The 16,993-nt window shown below is 35.4% G+C and overlaps 2 protein-coding genes across 5 annotated transcripts in view; one reads left to right on the forward strand and one right to left on the reverse strand.

Moving 5' to 3' along the window:
• The window catches only part of IMMP2L (inner mitochondrial membrane peptidase subunit 2), an 861,434-nt gene that overhangs the window by 389,617 nt on the left and 454,824 nt on the right, over window positions 1–16,993 (forward strand). The window lies entirely within an intron of this gene.
• LRRN3 (leucine rich repeat neuronal 3) overlaps window positions 10,346–16,993 on the reverse strand; it is a 36,579-nt gene continuing 29,931 nt past the window's right edge. Inside the window, exon 2 of the mRNA XM_082692531.1 lies at window positions 10,346–13,368. Within this exon, the coding sequence (XP_082548657.1) occupies window positions 10,883–13,009 (2,127 nt within the window). The 5' untranslated portion in view covers window positions 13,010–13,368 and the 3' untranslated portion in view covers window positions 10,346–10,882. The remainder of the gene's footprint in view (window positions 13,369–16,993) is intronic.

The following is a 16,993-nucleotide window of genomic DNA, read 5'->3' on the forward strand; positions in this document are numbered from 1 at the left end:
CTGAAAGTAATTCATGAGCAATACTTGCAGTACTAGGGCACCAGGGACCAGCAACGAACTTTTGACCCCAACCGAATTGTTCTCAGTTGTTTAGCAAGCGTGTGAGAAGTCACGTAGGCGAGCACGCAACACATAACACAGACCCTTTCTCAGTGCTACTCAACTTTTCCCATCCTAAACCTTTTGTTAGGTTATTCGGACTTTAAAGGAGGCACAAGTCAGGGCCTGGTTTGTTCCTTGTCTCAAGCCTTATTGCGGCCTCCCACACTAAGGCTTACTGTAGGCTTTAGTAAGCTAACAACCAATCAATTTACTTTTATAAAATCTAAATCCCTTTCATCACTGCCCATAAAAACTAACTTGTGAAGTTTTGGTAAGTTACTTAAACTTTCTAAACCTAAAATTTCTCACCTGTAATATAAAATATAGTATTGTTAGATCTTCCTCATAGAGGTTAAAGGAATTTTTATGTATTCCAGGACTTAGTATTTATTAAATCCTGGTGATGGTGATATTGGTTATGTTGCTAGCCACAAGATTTGACATCAAGTATATTTATTGACTTTCGTCTGCCTAGAGTTGACTGTTTTCACTCGAAAATAGTGGAAGAATTTGATTAACATTGCTTCTCAACCTAATAAAGAGGTTAAGAGTTTAGCATACCTGGAGGGTTGCATTCTGTTTCGAAACCTTTATTTTTAGACTTCAATGACTTGGATCATTTCCAGAGAAGAATGACCGGAATTATGTTAAGGACATGGATTTCTTCAGTGTGGAACAAAGACATAGGGGCATGATGGCATAGTGAAATTGTAGGGTTGTCCCATGGTACATACATTATATTTATTCTTTTCTCTTTTTGTTTCCTAAAATAAAACTGGTGTAGATTAGAAAGAGGGAAATGCTCAGTTTAACATGAGAGGAACATCTGTTTACTCTCAGAGTGTTGAAAAATGTAATAGGCTGATGTATAAGCAACTGATCTAGTAGAGGATGGTAACATCTCTTAACCATTTTGTTAGGGGATTTGGGGGTTTGGTGAAGTGATGGGGTGAGCACTGAAGTCTTCTTTCATTCCGAGTTTGGATGTCTTTGCCACTTTTTAAGTCTGGGCAGCTGTAGCCAGGACCAAAAGTGAAGGTCATAGAGTCAGATATTGTAGAGGGCAAAATGGCAGGCTTTTGTGAGAGCGTATATGGTAGACATGCAGATTGTGAGGCTCTCTTTCCTGTAGTTTCTTGATATTATATAATTACGTGTTATAAAATATATTAAGATAATATACAATTATGTTTTTAAAATATTATATTTTAAAGGGATAATGTGACATCCTGATGATATGCTTAGAATTTTAAGTCAAGGAGAATTCTAGGAGAGGTTTAATATAAAAGCTCCTTTCTGAAGTCAGATTATTTAAAGATCATAGGGTTGTCTATTCCCAATGTAGCAACAATCTTTATTGATAAGCCTGTTGCCACTGGGAAAGTCATCCACACATATTTGATAGTGCTTACTTTGGAGCATATGAAAGATTCAGCGGGTTTGAAAATTTGCCTGATGATAATTTTATTTGATACCTTCTTCCTCATGACCAATAATTCATCAAGGTAGGTTAGCATAATTTTTCTGACATCACATGGTAGTTATGGGTAATATATTCAAGTGCCAGCTATAATGTGTTTGAAAATGTCTTATACCTTCAGACATACTTTACAGATATATAATCAGTAAAATTTTATAACATCCTCATAAGTTTAAGATTTTCATTTCAGTTCCAAAGTCTAGGGCTTCTGATCTCAGACTTTCTAGTATTTTGTATCTTCTGGTTTCAGTGAAGTTCAAACATTGTTTCAACAATGAGATGAGAGTTTGAATGTGACATACATATTCTTTTTTTTATAAGATTTTATTTATTTATTTGACAGAGATCATGAGTAGGCAGATAGGCAGCAGAAAGAGAAAGAGGGAAACAGGCTCCCCACTGAGCAGGGAGTCTGATGCGGGGCTCAATCTCAGGACCCTGGGATCATGACCTTAGCTGAAGACAGAGGCTTAATCCACTGAGCCACTGAGGTGCCCCATAACATACATATTCTTATCTGGTGATTTAAATATTCACTCTAACAAACAGTAGACTGACTACCATGGTCTTGGCTGGGGGAAGAGTTACTCTTATCAATAAAATAAAGACCACTCTGTCATTACACTTATTTGGTAATCATTTTGTCTAAAAGCTCCCTGGCTCTTCTCTATTATCTCTCCCAGAGTGAAATGAAACAGACATACCTGCCATGTGAGCTGGCGCCCTCTCCACAAATTAGCAGCTAGCAGCAGGATACTGTACAAGTTTTTCTGGGCATACTCAGACACTGGCATTTCATTTTATTTTATTAAAATTTTTAAAAAATATGTTATTATTTATTTAATTACTTACTTAAGAGAGAGAGCACGAGTGAGCATGAGATGGGGGAAGGTCTTGGGAGAAGCAGACTCCCTGCTGGGCAAGGAGCCTGATGGGGGACTTGATTCTGGGACCCCAGGATCATGACCTGAGCTGAAGGCAGTTGCTTAACCAATTGAACCACCCAGGCACCTCAACAATGGCATTTTAAATATCTTGAGAAAGTAGAGATGTGCTTTTACCCAGTTTATATTCTGTTTGGAATTGCTCCTGTGGTTTCAGGCGACAGTCTCCAACATTTCAAACAAGATATTGAAGAATTGAAAAATAACTAATTTAATAATCTGCTTATCACAGTTCTCTCAGAAGACTGCTGAGAAAATTTAATAGCAGGAGTATCTATAAATGTTTATGCTAATGTTTATCTCTTATATTATGTTACATTCTGTTTGTTATGTCTTTTAATGTGTAGCTCCTCTGTTAATTTTTAACCAACTGAGCCACCCAGGCGCCTTCCTCTGTTAATTTTTAAATACGTCTTCAAAGTCACACTTTAAATCATTGTGCTACAACCTACTTCTCTACTCTGAAAACCTATATATTTAGATTAGACAATCTTGATAAAACCTTTCTTCTTGAGAGAGTACAGTGGTGAGAAAGCAGAGAAAATCTAGAATGAGTGTCCGATTTGAGTGAGTCAGTATTTCTACAAATATCTTTCCTATTTTAAGTTATTTTGAGTTCAAGTTCTCACTTAGAAACATATAATACAGGACAATTTTTTTCTATTATCTGAGGAAAGTGATACCTGTGAGATCTCATTAGAACTGTTTCTGGTCTTGCAGAAAACATAGTCCAGATAAGTGAAACACAATATTTTTTTCCCCTGGTTTTCCTACGTCTATTTTTTATACTCATACTTATTAAAGTCTGTCACATATTTGTGAAACTTCTGAAAGAGAAATACAGTTGGCAATGAAAATGGAACTAGAACAGTCTTAAAATCAAAGACGTAGACCTTAATTTTATATCACCTTTGGGTTTTTATGTATAAAACTTCTCAAAACACCTATGGTCTCTTTTATTGATCTGCCTTTTGAGGAGAGAATGAGGAGCTGTAATGACATTTTGATCTTCTGTTGGTTTCGTGGCAGATGTATTTTAAAAAAATCTGAAATGAGAATAACTTGCAGGTAATGGACTCTGCTAATCCCACACATGAAGGGTGTGCACCTGAGTATATGCTTGCGAGGGTGTTGAGTGTGTGTTTCAGATTAGGGAAGGCCTGCCTGAGAGGGTATTGTATAGACTGTGTTTATATCCAGTTCCTTTTTCATTTCTCACTTCTCATGTGTTCAGCTATGGAGGACTAGAGATAGCACCGGAGACTAGGGCATGGCTACAGAGAGAGACAGGATTGAAAGATGGAGAATTAGTATTTGTAGCCTTATCAATTAGTTCTGGTGTTTTAAATCTGACCTTGTCATTTTCCCTTGGATATTAGTGTCCACCAGATTATTTGTTAGCAACAAATTAAAGTTTGATTTTTTTTAACTCATCTTTCCATTTTTCTTTCTGAAGTCCAGCTCCAGCTTTTTCCTTCCTCAGAACTTTCAGTTTCTCAGTACCCTGATCCTGTTCAAAGTCTTCTGCATGTTGTCACTTTCACACTGCCCCTAGCCTGCTCTCTGCATTCTCTGCTCTTTAATTGAGAGTTTGTGTAAAGACAGTCTTACTTGTTAGAACCCTTTCTGGGCCCTCTTATAATAACATGTGTCCCCCAAATATATGTAAGTTATCCCCATGCCTACCATATTTTTATTAATCTGTATTGCAATTATTAGATTCATTTGTGGTTATCTACCTGTAGATGATAAATGTTTATCATGTCAAGGAATTTGTCTGTCACAGTCATAGTGATTCTCTAGTAGTTAATATTGTGGCTAGCACTTAGTAGATCCTCACTAAATGAAGTGTGCATGAATAAGATTCATATATGAATGAAAACATGGGCCACATCTTGCTTTTCTGTTTAGGAATTTTGCTGCTATTATTTTCCAAATACCAGTCCTCAGAAGGAATTCTACCATACCAATGATTCATTTCAAAATAACCAAAGTGGGGGCATATCATTTGGAATTGGAACAATTAATTTAAAAAATATATGTATATTAACATATATACATATATATATTCATATATAGATTCATTTATATATATATGAGAATTCTCATATATATATATATATAGAGAGAGAGAGAGAGAGAGAGAGGAAGCACATTCTTCAGTATGCCTGACATGCTAAGATGGCAAATGTTCATTTTCCCACATTTCTTCTCCTTTTAGATCTCAAGTGGATTTCTTAAGACCATAGCAAATCATTTGTTGAACACATGCTCAGGATTCAGTGAATGTTTCTCTTCTTACTTCCTATTTTTATCTTGCAACTCGAGTATATATTAATGCATATTTATTCAACTATAATAATATGGTCATAATGTATTTATTCATTGCTGCATTTTATGTGCCAGGAAAATATCTGAAGCACCATATTACCACTTCAGGACTGAGCCTGGACTGAGACACACATAATCCATTGGACAGAAACCCGAATTACTGTTACCTTCACACAGTTGTTTTGGTGTAGTTCCTCTTTTCAGTGCAATCTGTTATTTTTATTAATAAAGATTTCGTTAGTAAGAAGGAATGAATGTTTTCTTTCCTTCTATACTTATACCTTTCCTCTATCATATCCATTATTTTTAATGGATAAAAATAGCCATCATTGTTTTATTTTTAAGCTCAGTGGTTTGAATTGGGTAGTTAAAATCACATAATTATATAAATTGATACATTCTGTTGTAAATGTTTTTTAAAATCTGATAAAATAATTAATTTAATATGAAAATTACATACATGAATGTTGGCTTATTGATTAACCAACTGGTAAACAGGGAAGGGGACCTTAGAAGGCTGAAGGTTCTTTTGGAGATAAGTTTTCATGTTCTTTATTGAGTATGTGACTTGTGTCTGCAACTATTATAAAAAGAATGCTTAACAGAGGTATCTGACTTGGATCTGAATTCTCATAATAAATTTCACCTTTATAAAATATTCTTTTGAAGAACTCCTTTGGTGTGTTTGGCCATATTGCTTTAATATTGATAACTGTCATTGTTTAAGAACCATTTCTCTTTACTAGCTCTGAATCTGGTACCACAAATGACAGGGAGGTTTTATTGTTGTTTGTTTTTTTAATACTTTCATTCTCTCAATGCTAGGATTAGGATAGTCAATTTATGTCCCAAGCTTGCTCTGTTATTTGTCCAGTGGCTAGTAAACATTGTAAATGGATATTGCAATTGGATTTTGAATCAATAACTTCAGACACTGAACCATATGTTTTAATGAGAAGCTGGATTTTCCTTACATTGGTCATATAGTACAATTAGTTTTTTTGATGATATATTAGAGTCAGAAAAAACAAATATAAGCCACAGAAAGTACCATGAGGTCTTTGAATTCTAGTATAGTTCATTCTCCTGAAATACTTGCCAAGGTCAACCATAACTCTCTGTGCTATGCTTTGTTACTTTGGGCCACTCGACAATAATTTTGAAATCATATATGAAATTTGCTCTGAATGTATTACCTATTTGAATACCTCAGCTGACTCTTAGGAGAAAGTTGTATTGATATATCTTTGATGTATCTAACCCCTTAGTTGGTATTAACTGTATGGCTTATTTCAAACATAGCTTTAGGAGCCCTCTGATGTGCATGTAAAGTGAACCAGAGTAGTAAATTCAAATCTCTGTGTACTTGTCTGTTTTCACTAGGAATAAAAAGGAATTGTATTCCATTTCATATGATCTTCTTACCTGAGCATGCTGAATGCTTACTAGTCAATTCAAGAGCAGGTCTGTGATGTTATTAATAAAATATTTAAGCCAGATTAGGGAAATAATCTATATTTCACTGGAATATTCTTTTTGAAACATTTATCTTTAAATTACTTTTCTTAGGGTTGAATATGTGTATTATGACTTTCAGAATGAATTCTGATTTTTTGTGATTTTGTGAACAAATAGTGTTTTTATTTTTCCCTTGCTTCAGAGGAATAAGGTAAATCAAAGTAGTGGTCACCCTTAATAACAGATGGAGTCCTCATTTTACAAATGAACACACAAAAGCAGCCACTATTGTGTTGAAAGCCAAATTAGTTTCTTTTTCCTGAGCTCCATGGTGCTGATTATAGCATCTTGATTCTAGGCATGGTTCTTTCATTCCACTACAATATTGACATGATCCCAAGCAACGACCTAGTTAGCAATGCATTAGTCAGGGTAAAATGATAGAGTGTATGGTTGTAGAACTAAGAGTTAGAATATTATCATCTGATAAGGTGGTAGAGAAGAAGATCATTGTAGTTTATGACCATTTGGGTTGTTCAATATAGTAATCATATCTGGCAAGTATATGCTTAAAAAAACTTTTACTTATTTGCTATAATTCATTACGGAAAGGGAGGGGAGAGGGAGAGAGAGAGAGTGGGAGAGATTGAGATTGGATCAAAGAAAATGTAGCCACAATTTAATCACTATTCACTATTAACTATCTCCTAGACTGCCAATACTGGGATAATCCTGAAGATGCTGTTTAATAATGACATATGCAATGAGGATTTTGTTTTTTTTTTCTGATACGTGATGATGGTTGTGAGGATATTTCATTGCAGTTCTCCCTTTCTTTAGCAAACATATCTTTTTAAACTTTTATTTTTTTATTATTGGCTTTATTTGTTATTCACATATCACTTCTGATTTTTCATATGAAAAGCTAATCTATGAAATTTTAAGGTTTTCCTTCATAGTAAGTAGACATGCCTCTTGATTTAACCAGTTTAAGGATAGTATTAGGCTGGTATTTGTGTGTGAGTGTATGTGTGTCTGTGTTAAAATCCATAATAAATTTGAATTAAGTTCTTATATCAATACAAGTAAAACCCTTTTAGATTAAAAAAAAAAACAAACTGATTTTTTTTTTTTTTGAGTGTTATCATTCTGTAAAAGTATGTATTGACACTGGGAAGAACCCTCCAGAGAACATCGTTAACACATACTTGTGAAAGCAGTGATACATAACCAGCATGTAATCCAGTAGAATATAAGCCCTTTAATGGTGAAAAATTTGTCTGTTTTTCACTGTTTTTCCAGTGAGTAATAGCCATGCAGTAAATATTTATTGGAAGTAACCAAAGAAAGTATAGTTAAGTAAATAGACTAAGGAATGATAATTTTAAACTTATGCTTTCTGATATGTAATTTTGCTTAAAAACTTTTTATCTAATTATAATTAAATTTTAAGAATGGAAACAAGTATCAAAAGATAGATATATGTACCATAAATGGATTTCATTTCTTTCCTAGGCAAAATAGCACATGACTGGCAGCATATTGTTGGTTGGCTTTACTGAACATGACACATTTTGCTTTTTTATACATTATTTGTATTCAACTAGACATGCTTATTTTCAGAAAATTTGAATTTTATTATATAGTATAAATTAGAAAATATATAATACTTTTAAAATCATTTTTGTGAAAAATGTTTTCTCCATACAAGGTGAGAAGATCAGTTGATATTCACAGTGGTAAAACTTTAGAGTTTCATTTTTTTTATAGGTAAAGTTTGCCATTACATCTGTATGGTATCACCAAATTGTAGGTTATATGGTTTGAGTACTTGGACTAGTGCTTAATTTTATGTGAGGCTTAGAATATAACATAGGGAGTATGAAATACATTCTTATTATTGAAGCAAATGTCTTTTTGCTCTTATTGGCAATTTAGATGAAAATTTAAGCAAGTAAATAGAATCATGATTTGCTTTGAGCATCTGTATTTATTTGGCTGTAACAAAAATACTTCATTTCAGTGTCCACTGTTAGGTGATTTTTCTGAGAAAAATATAGCTTGAAGTGCATTTTAAGCTACACTGTTTGTTATAGTCCTTCAGGCAGGTAGGTTCAAAAGAAGCATACAAGATACCTAAGCAAGTTTTTGCTGACCTATGCAATACCTGCCTCCTAATAGGTCATATTTCAGCTCCTATATTTTTGACAAATAGCCTGGCTCTAAAAAGCTCTGTCCAGGGTGCTGAAACATCTCATGATGTATGAGCATGTCTTATTGATAAATTCTAATGTCAGCCTTTGGGTGATAGTGATTCATCAGGGTGTATAATTTTTGTTTTGAAAACACACTGAATTAGCAAGTTTGATATTTTGGATGTGTTAAAATTAACACAGTTTGTCCTTTTGTTTTAAAGAGTTCATAACAATTACCTTCCAGATTGTCAAAAACAGCAGGATTTAATTAGAAGCTGTCAAAGTTATCATAAAAGCAAATGTCTACATTAACAAATAAATTGGTATGACTACAGTGCTGGAAATGTTTACAGGCCAGTGACATGTTGATAACATGCAGCAAGTTATTGTAAGAAAAGTTAAACACTTGATTATGGGCAGGCACAACAGCAATTAATGTAGAAGCCTTTTAGCTTTGTAGAGATAAGTGATTTGCCTATCAAAAGTATGGCTTATTATCTTAAATGATTTTTTATTATTTCAGGATTTTTTTTGTTCACAAATATATTTATTTTGCAGAACTGTAGGTTTTTGTTTGGAAATATGACTTAAAACCCTAAAAGATTTTCATTATTTTCTCCAAGTGAAATATTTATGTTTCTTATTTTAGATTCTTTATTTAGCAATGTTTTTGTCACTTCAGTGATCCTCATTTTTTAAGCTGTGTTTTTTAGGTGTTTTAAATATAGGCATAGAGAACTACACTTAATATTTTTCTTTTCTTTTTAAAAAAGTTTATTTTTCTGAGGGGGAGAGAGACAGAGGGAGAGGGGAGGGAGGGGGAGAACATGTGTGTGGTGAGGAGGGGAGAGGAAGAGAGAAACTTAAGCAGACTCTGCACTGAGTTCAGAGCTGATGTGGGGCTTGATATCACAACCCTGAGTTCATGACCTGAGCCAAAACGAAGAGTCAGATGTCCAGTTGATTGTGCCACCCAGATGCCCCTCTTTTCCTCTAAATTAGTCTTAGAAGCTTTTTCTTGTATTATCAAAACTTTGCTCTCAAATTTTTATTAAACTCTGGAATTATCTGATTTATGTCATTTTTATATGGGGGTAAACCAAATAAAAGGCAAAATTTTATAAAATTGAACCTGATAAACTTATTCTACTAATAATCCAATATGTTTAAAGTAAAATTTTAAAATTCTAATCTTGGAAAATCCTAGTCTTCTAAAATCTAAAATTCATTGTCATCCTGGGGAAAAGAATCATTCAGTCTGATCAGAACAGACTTCAAGTCAGCACAACTAGGTTAAGCTGCTATATAAGTATAAAAACCTCTCTCTTTTGGGTTCATGTCAAACATGTTTGGTTGTTAGATTTGTAACACAGAAAATTATTAGATTATTTGCTTATTACTGCAGTGAAGCACATCAGGTGTTCAGAATCAGAGATTTGAAAAGTAGACCTAAGTCATAAATCCTACCAAAAATTGGCAATATTTTCTGCAAAGCAAGCAGCTTACATTTGAGCTACTACTAATTATTAAAATGAAACTTCCAGTTCCTCAGATATTGGACTTACATTATGTGAACTTACCAATTAAATCTGCTCTAAAACCTGCTTGTTAAGAAAATATTTAACTGAATGCATGATATCCTTGAGGATTTGTTTTGGTCAATAAAGGGTTAAATAGAGTGTTGTTATTGCCTTTCAGTACAGATAAAGTGCTCTAAATTCATTTTTGTGCATTATAAAAATATAATTACAGAACCCAAAAAGTGCCTTCGCATTCAAAATTTCATTATGGAAAAACACTTTTAAAAAATATCATTTAAATGATACCTGATCAGATGACATTTCCCAGAAATTATTCTTTATTTAGAAACAAAAACAAGACAAAAGCAATTGATTTTAATCCAAAATGTATTTTTTTCTTATAAAAGAGGCCCACATACTCACTGTGTCTACTCTACAGAATTTGTCCATTTTATTACACCACGTGTCAATTCAAGTTACCTAGTCACTGCAAAAACTCGTGGCTAATATGTGTAATACAACACAGGAGGAGGTATTGCTCAGTTCAACTACTCTTATATACTTAAAAAAAATACAGAAATGTTTTGTCCACTTTAACTGTAGTCCAGACATAAAAGTTACATGAAAGTTCTAGAAAATGGAATTATTTATTTGGTTGCCACAGTACCCTTTGAATCCAGTTAATTAAAATGCTGAACTTGTACATATTTCCCTTGGTCTGGAGCAGCATTGGTGAAGCTTAAACTTCTTTCTAGAAAGCCGTATTTCTCTGCCTTTTTTTTTTTTTTTTTTAAATTTTCAAGCACAGCTGCAGTCTTAGCTTTTCTTTGAAGTAGGTTTAGTTAGTTGTTTTTAGGACATATTTGTTGGCACACCTATAACAGTTGCTTTCACTTCCAGTGCTGTACTTTTTTCTTTGCCTGTTTCCCAGAGGTTGATAAGAGGAGGGTAAAGCTCACTGAATGTGAAGGTTGGTTTCTGTACGTATTTCCTCATATAGCCATGTCCGCCATCACAATTCATTTCTTGTGAAAGGCAACTGAAAAGACATATCACACCAATAATCCCCAGAAAGCCTCCAAGGCAGGCCATAAAGGTTGTGGTGTTACTCTTTTCATATTCTTTTCGATCAGGGTCCACACCTTTTGTGGTGACATTTACACATTGTTTTCTGGTTTTTTGATAGATGGTGGGGATATCAATACAAATTCTGTACTCAGTTGATGGGTTCAGATGAGTAAGATTATATACCTTGATATCAGATGGTATTCGGGCACTCTGGGCAGCATGGGAATGTTCAGTCTTGGCAAAGGCAGTCCACTTAACACTGGATTTGAGAATTTTAGAACTTGCTTTCCAGGACACCAGAACTGAATTGGCCTGAACATCTTTTATTTTAATATTTAAGGATTCATTGTTATCCTGGGGAAAAGAACCATCTACTTTGATCATAACAGACTTCAAGTCAGCACCAACCAGGTTAGTTGCTATACAAGTATATAGACCCCCTTCTGTTGGAGTTATGTCATTTATATCTAGTGTGCCTTCAGAATGGACATAGAACTTGTCTTTCAGAGTATTAGGTAAGAGTTTTTGACCAGAAGGTGTTATCCAGTAGATTTCAGGCTGTGGCTCTGCAGTAGCTCTGCAATGCAAGGAAACATAGCTCCCAGATTCTAAATCCAGATTAGAAGGAAAGCTCTCAGGAGCTATAAGAGGGAGACAGATTTCCATCATTTCCCTGAAATGCACCTGCCGAACATTTTGGCCTTGGAATTCAGGTGGGTCCACACAGAATAGTGAGTCTGGCTCCATGAATCGAATGTTAGTTTTGTTCATATTAATCCAACGGATGACGCAGTCACACCTGATGGGATTGCTGTGTATGCTGATCTCCTTGAGGTTTGGCAGAGACTCAACTGTACCATGGTAGAGGGCACTAAGGGCGTTGCTGTTGAGCATCAGTGATTCCAGTTTGGGTAGCCTGAAAAATGCATTTGGGTGAATGTAAGACAACCGTGGGTTGTTTGTAGCTTCTATTTTTCTTAAATCTGGCAGGTTATCCACAGCAAGATTGTCGATGGAAATCAGCTCAGGCATATTATTTATTCCCAACTCTTTTAAGTGTAGCATATTGCTGAAATCACCCCTCCGTATTCTATTAATGGGATTTTTATTTAGATCCAAGAATTTGAGGTTTATAGCTTTCTGGAGAGCAACATGGGGCACTTTAATAAGCCTGTTGTCATAAAAAGAGATGCTTTCTAAGTTTTCAAGTCCAGCCAAGGCATTATCTGGTATTTCCGTCAGGTTTATACCAGCTATAACCAGGCTGCGAAGATTGATAAGCGGCTTAAAGTTCATGTCTTTGATTCTGATGATTGGATTTTCCCCAATCATCAGGATCTCCAGATTGGGAAGAGCATCAAACCACTTACTGTTGATCATCTGCAATCTATTTGAATTGAGATGAAGTCGAAGAAGATTATGGAGGCCAATAAAGGCTCCGGGTGAAATTGTAGAAAGCAAGTTGTGATTAATATAGAGTTCTTGTAAGTTGCTCAGTCCAGAAAGACATTTTTCAGGCAGCTCAGTTAGTTTGTTTTCCTCTAAATACACAGAAAGAAGCTGAGGCATCTTTTTTACATTAATATTGGTGACTGAAGATAAATTGTTTTGAGATAAGTCCAGGCCGGTGAGGTTTACTGGAAAGTCTATGGAGTATTCAATTTTTGCAATATTGTTAGTCTGTAGGAGCAGAATCTGTGTGTCAGCAGGCAATCTGGCTGGGAAATTTAAAAGACCTAAATCATTACAGTCCACTGTAGATGCTTCCATATAAATGGATCTGGGTGTAAACCAAGGCCTGATTTCACATGTACATAATTGTGGGCAATCCGCTTTTTTATCTACAGCTTGTACTAGTGTAGTGATAGCTAGGCCAAGTAGCACATGAATTCGGAGTGGCATGTCCTTCATCTTAGCTTTCTTCTTCAGAAATGTAATGGGCCCTCAAGGATTCCACAGTCACTGCTAGAAAGTTAAGTAAGACTTGATTGATAAGGAAAATAGTTGCATTTGTCAAATGATGAATGCCATAAAACTGCAGAGTTTTTCTTCATGGAAATACGTGCTGGTGCCACAGTTGTCTTGTCCAGAAATGTCATGCATGTTGGAGAAAAGATCACTATCTCCTTTATGAGAGAAGACTGATACACTTTTTGAAGATGGAGTATGTATAGATGGTCACAGGAAATTGAGCAATTCATTTATTTAGGAGTGTAATATTCAAATCCCATGCTTGTTCAGTACTTGCAGGAATAGCAGTGTGATGTTGACTATAATAAAATGGAACATAAAAGAAAAAAGAGAAGAAGAGTTAGTCCAAAGAGGGAAAAATACCATAATTAAATCTCCATTAATTAACTATGATTATCTTATATATGATATTGTTTAGAGTTTATGATTAATTCACTATGTTTTGGTGATGCTGTCCTTGTGACTGTCTCTGGCCTACACATTGGACAGGCTGAGAAATTGAATCGTTAGAAGGCTGATGTTAGGGACGCCTGGGTGGTTCAGTTGGTTAAGCCGCTGCCTTCGGCTCAGGTCATGATCCCAGCGTCCTGGGATCGAGTCCCACATCGGGCTCCTTGCTTGGCAGGGAGCCTGCTTCTCCCTCTGCCTCTAGCCTGCCACTCTGTCTGCCTGTGCTTGCGCTCTGTATCTCTCTCTCTCTCTAACAAATAAATAAAAACCTTTAAAAAAAAAAAAAGTAGGCTGATGTTATAGTAAACATAATGAATATGCTTCCAGAATTTTTCTGTTATTTCCAACCTTCTCTTGTTTATACCTGGTCATTTTGTTTATTATATTTGTCATTCTCTTTGATAAATAGTTATAGGGAAAAAGAAAAAAAACCTTTCAAAGGTGATATCTTGCTTTTTCTCTCTTAGAGAAGAAAAATTAAATGCTTAAAAGCAAGTAATATTGTTAGGTTACAGTCAAATGATTTAGCCTGTGGTTTCTCGCGTTCCCAGGAGACAACATTTAGAACCAAATTCATGTTCACGCAGTGAACTAGTAGTAGTAGTAGTATTTAGCTGGATTTCCCATTTTCATTCATGTTTCTTTCTCGTATAAAGTGACTTGAATTTTCCAGTATTTGGAGGGGATTGTCTAACTTGCCATAGATGTGCCTGTACATTGTCATTCTTTACTGAAGCGCAGATTAAGGTTTGACTGTTTTATTTTTCCCTGAAAATAACTTACATTCCATTAGTCACTAACAGTGTAAAAGTAACTTTATTACATCAGTAAAACAGGCACTTAAGTATTCCTTCTTTTAAATGGATACTGATGCCTTTATCACATAAAAATAAGCAATCCAAAATCAAGTTGCAGTTTCGATATGTACCATATTTTAAAATACCACACTAATTTTACATATACAATTCATCAGTTGGACTGCTGGTGAGCTCTTCCTGCAAATGTCCAGGATGGCCGGAGCCGGCCTGGACTCTTCATTCTGGGACTTTCTGCCTCCCAGCAATGGTGGTCTGCTGATCATTTTGTAAATACTGTTGACTCATTCTAAGATAAGATGGGTGTTTCAACAACAGGGATAAATATTTTTGGAGATGTAGTCTCTAGAGAGAGAGAGAGAAAGAGAAACATTTTTTAAGCCAAAAAAAAATTTTTTTTCCAAAATAAAAAATTTACAGTTCAAAATCAAACCTAATTTTTCTCTTATCCTTTAAGAGATGTGATTTTTTTTAAAGGTTTTATTTTGAAGTAGTCTCTACACTCAACATGGGACTCAAACTGCAAATCAGGAGTCACATGCTTTACTGACTGAGCCAACCAGGTGCTCTGAGATGTGATTTTATCTGAAATCTGGATCCTAAAGTCCAGATTGCTAATTGTCTTGAATTAAAAGTGTCTTTGCTTTTCTTTTTTTTATCACTTCATCTATTTAATGATCTAAAATTCCATTTTTTTTAGTTATTTTTTATTTTTAATTAAAGTATGGTTGACATACAATATTATATTCACTTCAGGTATACGGCATAGTGCTTCAATAGTTAGATACATAACAAAATGCTCCTCATGATACGTGTAGTTCTCATCTGTTGCCATACTCAGTTATTACAAATTATTGACTATATACCTTATGTGGAACTTTTCATCTCTGTGACTGATTTACTTTATCACTGGAACTTCAAACCTCTTAATTCCTTTCACTTATTTCACCCATCTCCCCACTCCCCTCCCCCCCTGCAGCCCCAGTATAGTCCTAGTCCCTAGGAATCTATTTGTGTTTTTCTGCTGTTGTTTTTCATTTGTTCTGCTTTTTAGATTTCACATATAAGTGAAATTATACGGTATCTGTCTTTCTCTGTGTGACTTAGTTCACTTAGCACAGTCTCTTCTAGGTCTATCCACGTTGTTTACAAATGGCAAGATTCCTTTTTCTTATTTTTTTCTTTTTAATGGCTGAGTCCTTTTTTGTTGTTTTGTTTTTAAACTGGACCTTCTTATGGCTATTATTATTAACCTCTTTCAAGTAGAGTCTGAGCCCCTTGAGGAGCGAATCCAATACAGCTCCTTCTGCAGTGAAGGTTCCTGATAAATCCTTGGGCCATAGGACCCTCCACGATCTGTGGTGTCTCTTCTCTTTCTCTGTATCTGTTCCTCACCTTCTGCCACTCTGCATACGTCCTTCCCTCTGTCAGCAGTGCTCTGGGTACCTCATCTCGCTGCCTGGAATTCTCGTTTCTTTGTTGTGAGTTACTGTTACATCAAACCTCAGGTCCAGCATCACCTCTCCGTGAAGCCTTCTGTATGAGCCCTTCCCTCCAGCTGTCCCTGTACCTCACTGCTCTCCGCAGTGATCCCGTGGCCCTAGCACACACCTCTGTCACACACCTAGCACCCATTCTCTGCCTCACCAGGTGTTTATCTCCCTGAGATCCTGAGGCCTGCCTGCCTTTCCTTTCCCAGCTCCCAGGCATGGTAATTAGAATGTAGTAGATTCTCCAGAAATGTTTCCAGTGAAAGCATAAATGAATTATATTAATAAATGTATATATTCATCTTCTCTACATATAATTTAAGCAATTCAATCTGTTTAATTGACTAATTTCAGTATTCAGCTGCTTCAGCTTGCATAAATCTATTACACAGAATGTATGTTGCAATATTACTAAAATCCAAAGACTAAATTTTAGTATAATCCAAAGGAACACATTGGACTTTAAAGAAAAGTCAATCTAGGGGCGCCTGGGTGGCTCAGTGGGTTAAAGCCTCTGCCTTCGGCTCAGGTCATGATCCCAGGGTCCTGGGATCGAGCCCCGCATCGGGCTCTCTGCTCTGCAGGGAGCCTGCTTCCTCCTCTCTCTCTGCCTGCCTCTCTGCCTACTTGTGATCTCTGTCTAATAAATAAATAAGATCTTTAAAAAAAAAAAAAGGAAAAAGAAAAGAAAAGTCAATCTAACGTTATGTCTTCAGTTTATTCCTTAATTTTTTCAGTCAGCATTTAATGAGTACCTTCTGTGTTCCAGTTACTGAGTTAATAGCTAGAGGTTAAAAAAAATGACCTGGACATGTTCTCTTCCCTCCTTAAGTTTTTAGTCTGGAGGAGGAAGCACAAGTAAACAGATGGTTATAATTCACTGTATAGCTGATATGGGAACACATAGGAAGGATACCTGACTACAACTGAAATAGAAATCTACTTCCTCTTTCTTCCCAAAGTGAAGAAACAGCCCAAGGTACAAGGTACAAAATACATTTCTGCGTGTTTCCATAAAGCAGTCAGTTGAGAACTAAGAAAGCATAACTTCTGCCAATTAATCAGTTAACTCAACTTTCACCAGTCGAGCAAAGAGAGGCCTATATCCCTATGTTATCTAGAGGATTAGAAATATTTAAGATGAAACCTTCTTTTGGGGCACATTAACC

The sequence above is a fragment of the Mustela nivalis genome, assembly GCF_964662115.1.
Source record: "Mustela nivalis genome assembly, chromosome: 12".
NCBI lineage: Eukaryota > Metazoa > Chordata > Mammalia > Carnivora > Mustelidae > Mustela > Mustela nivalis.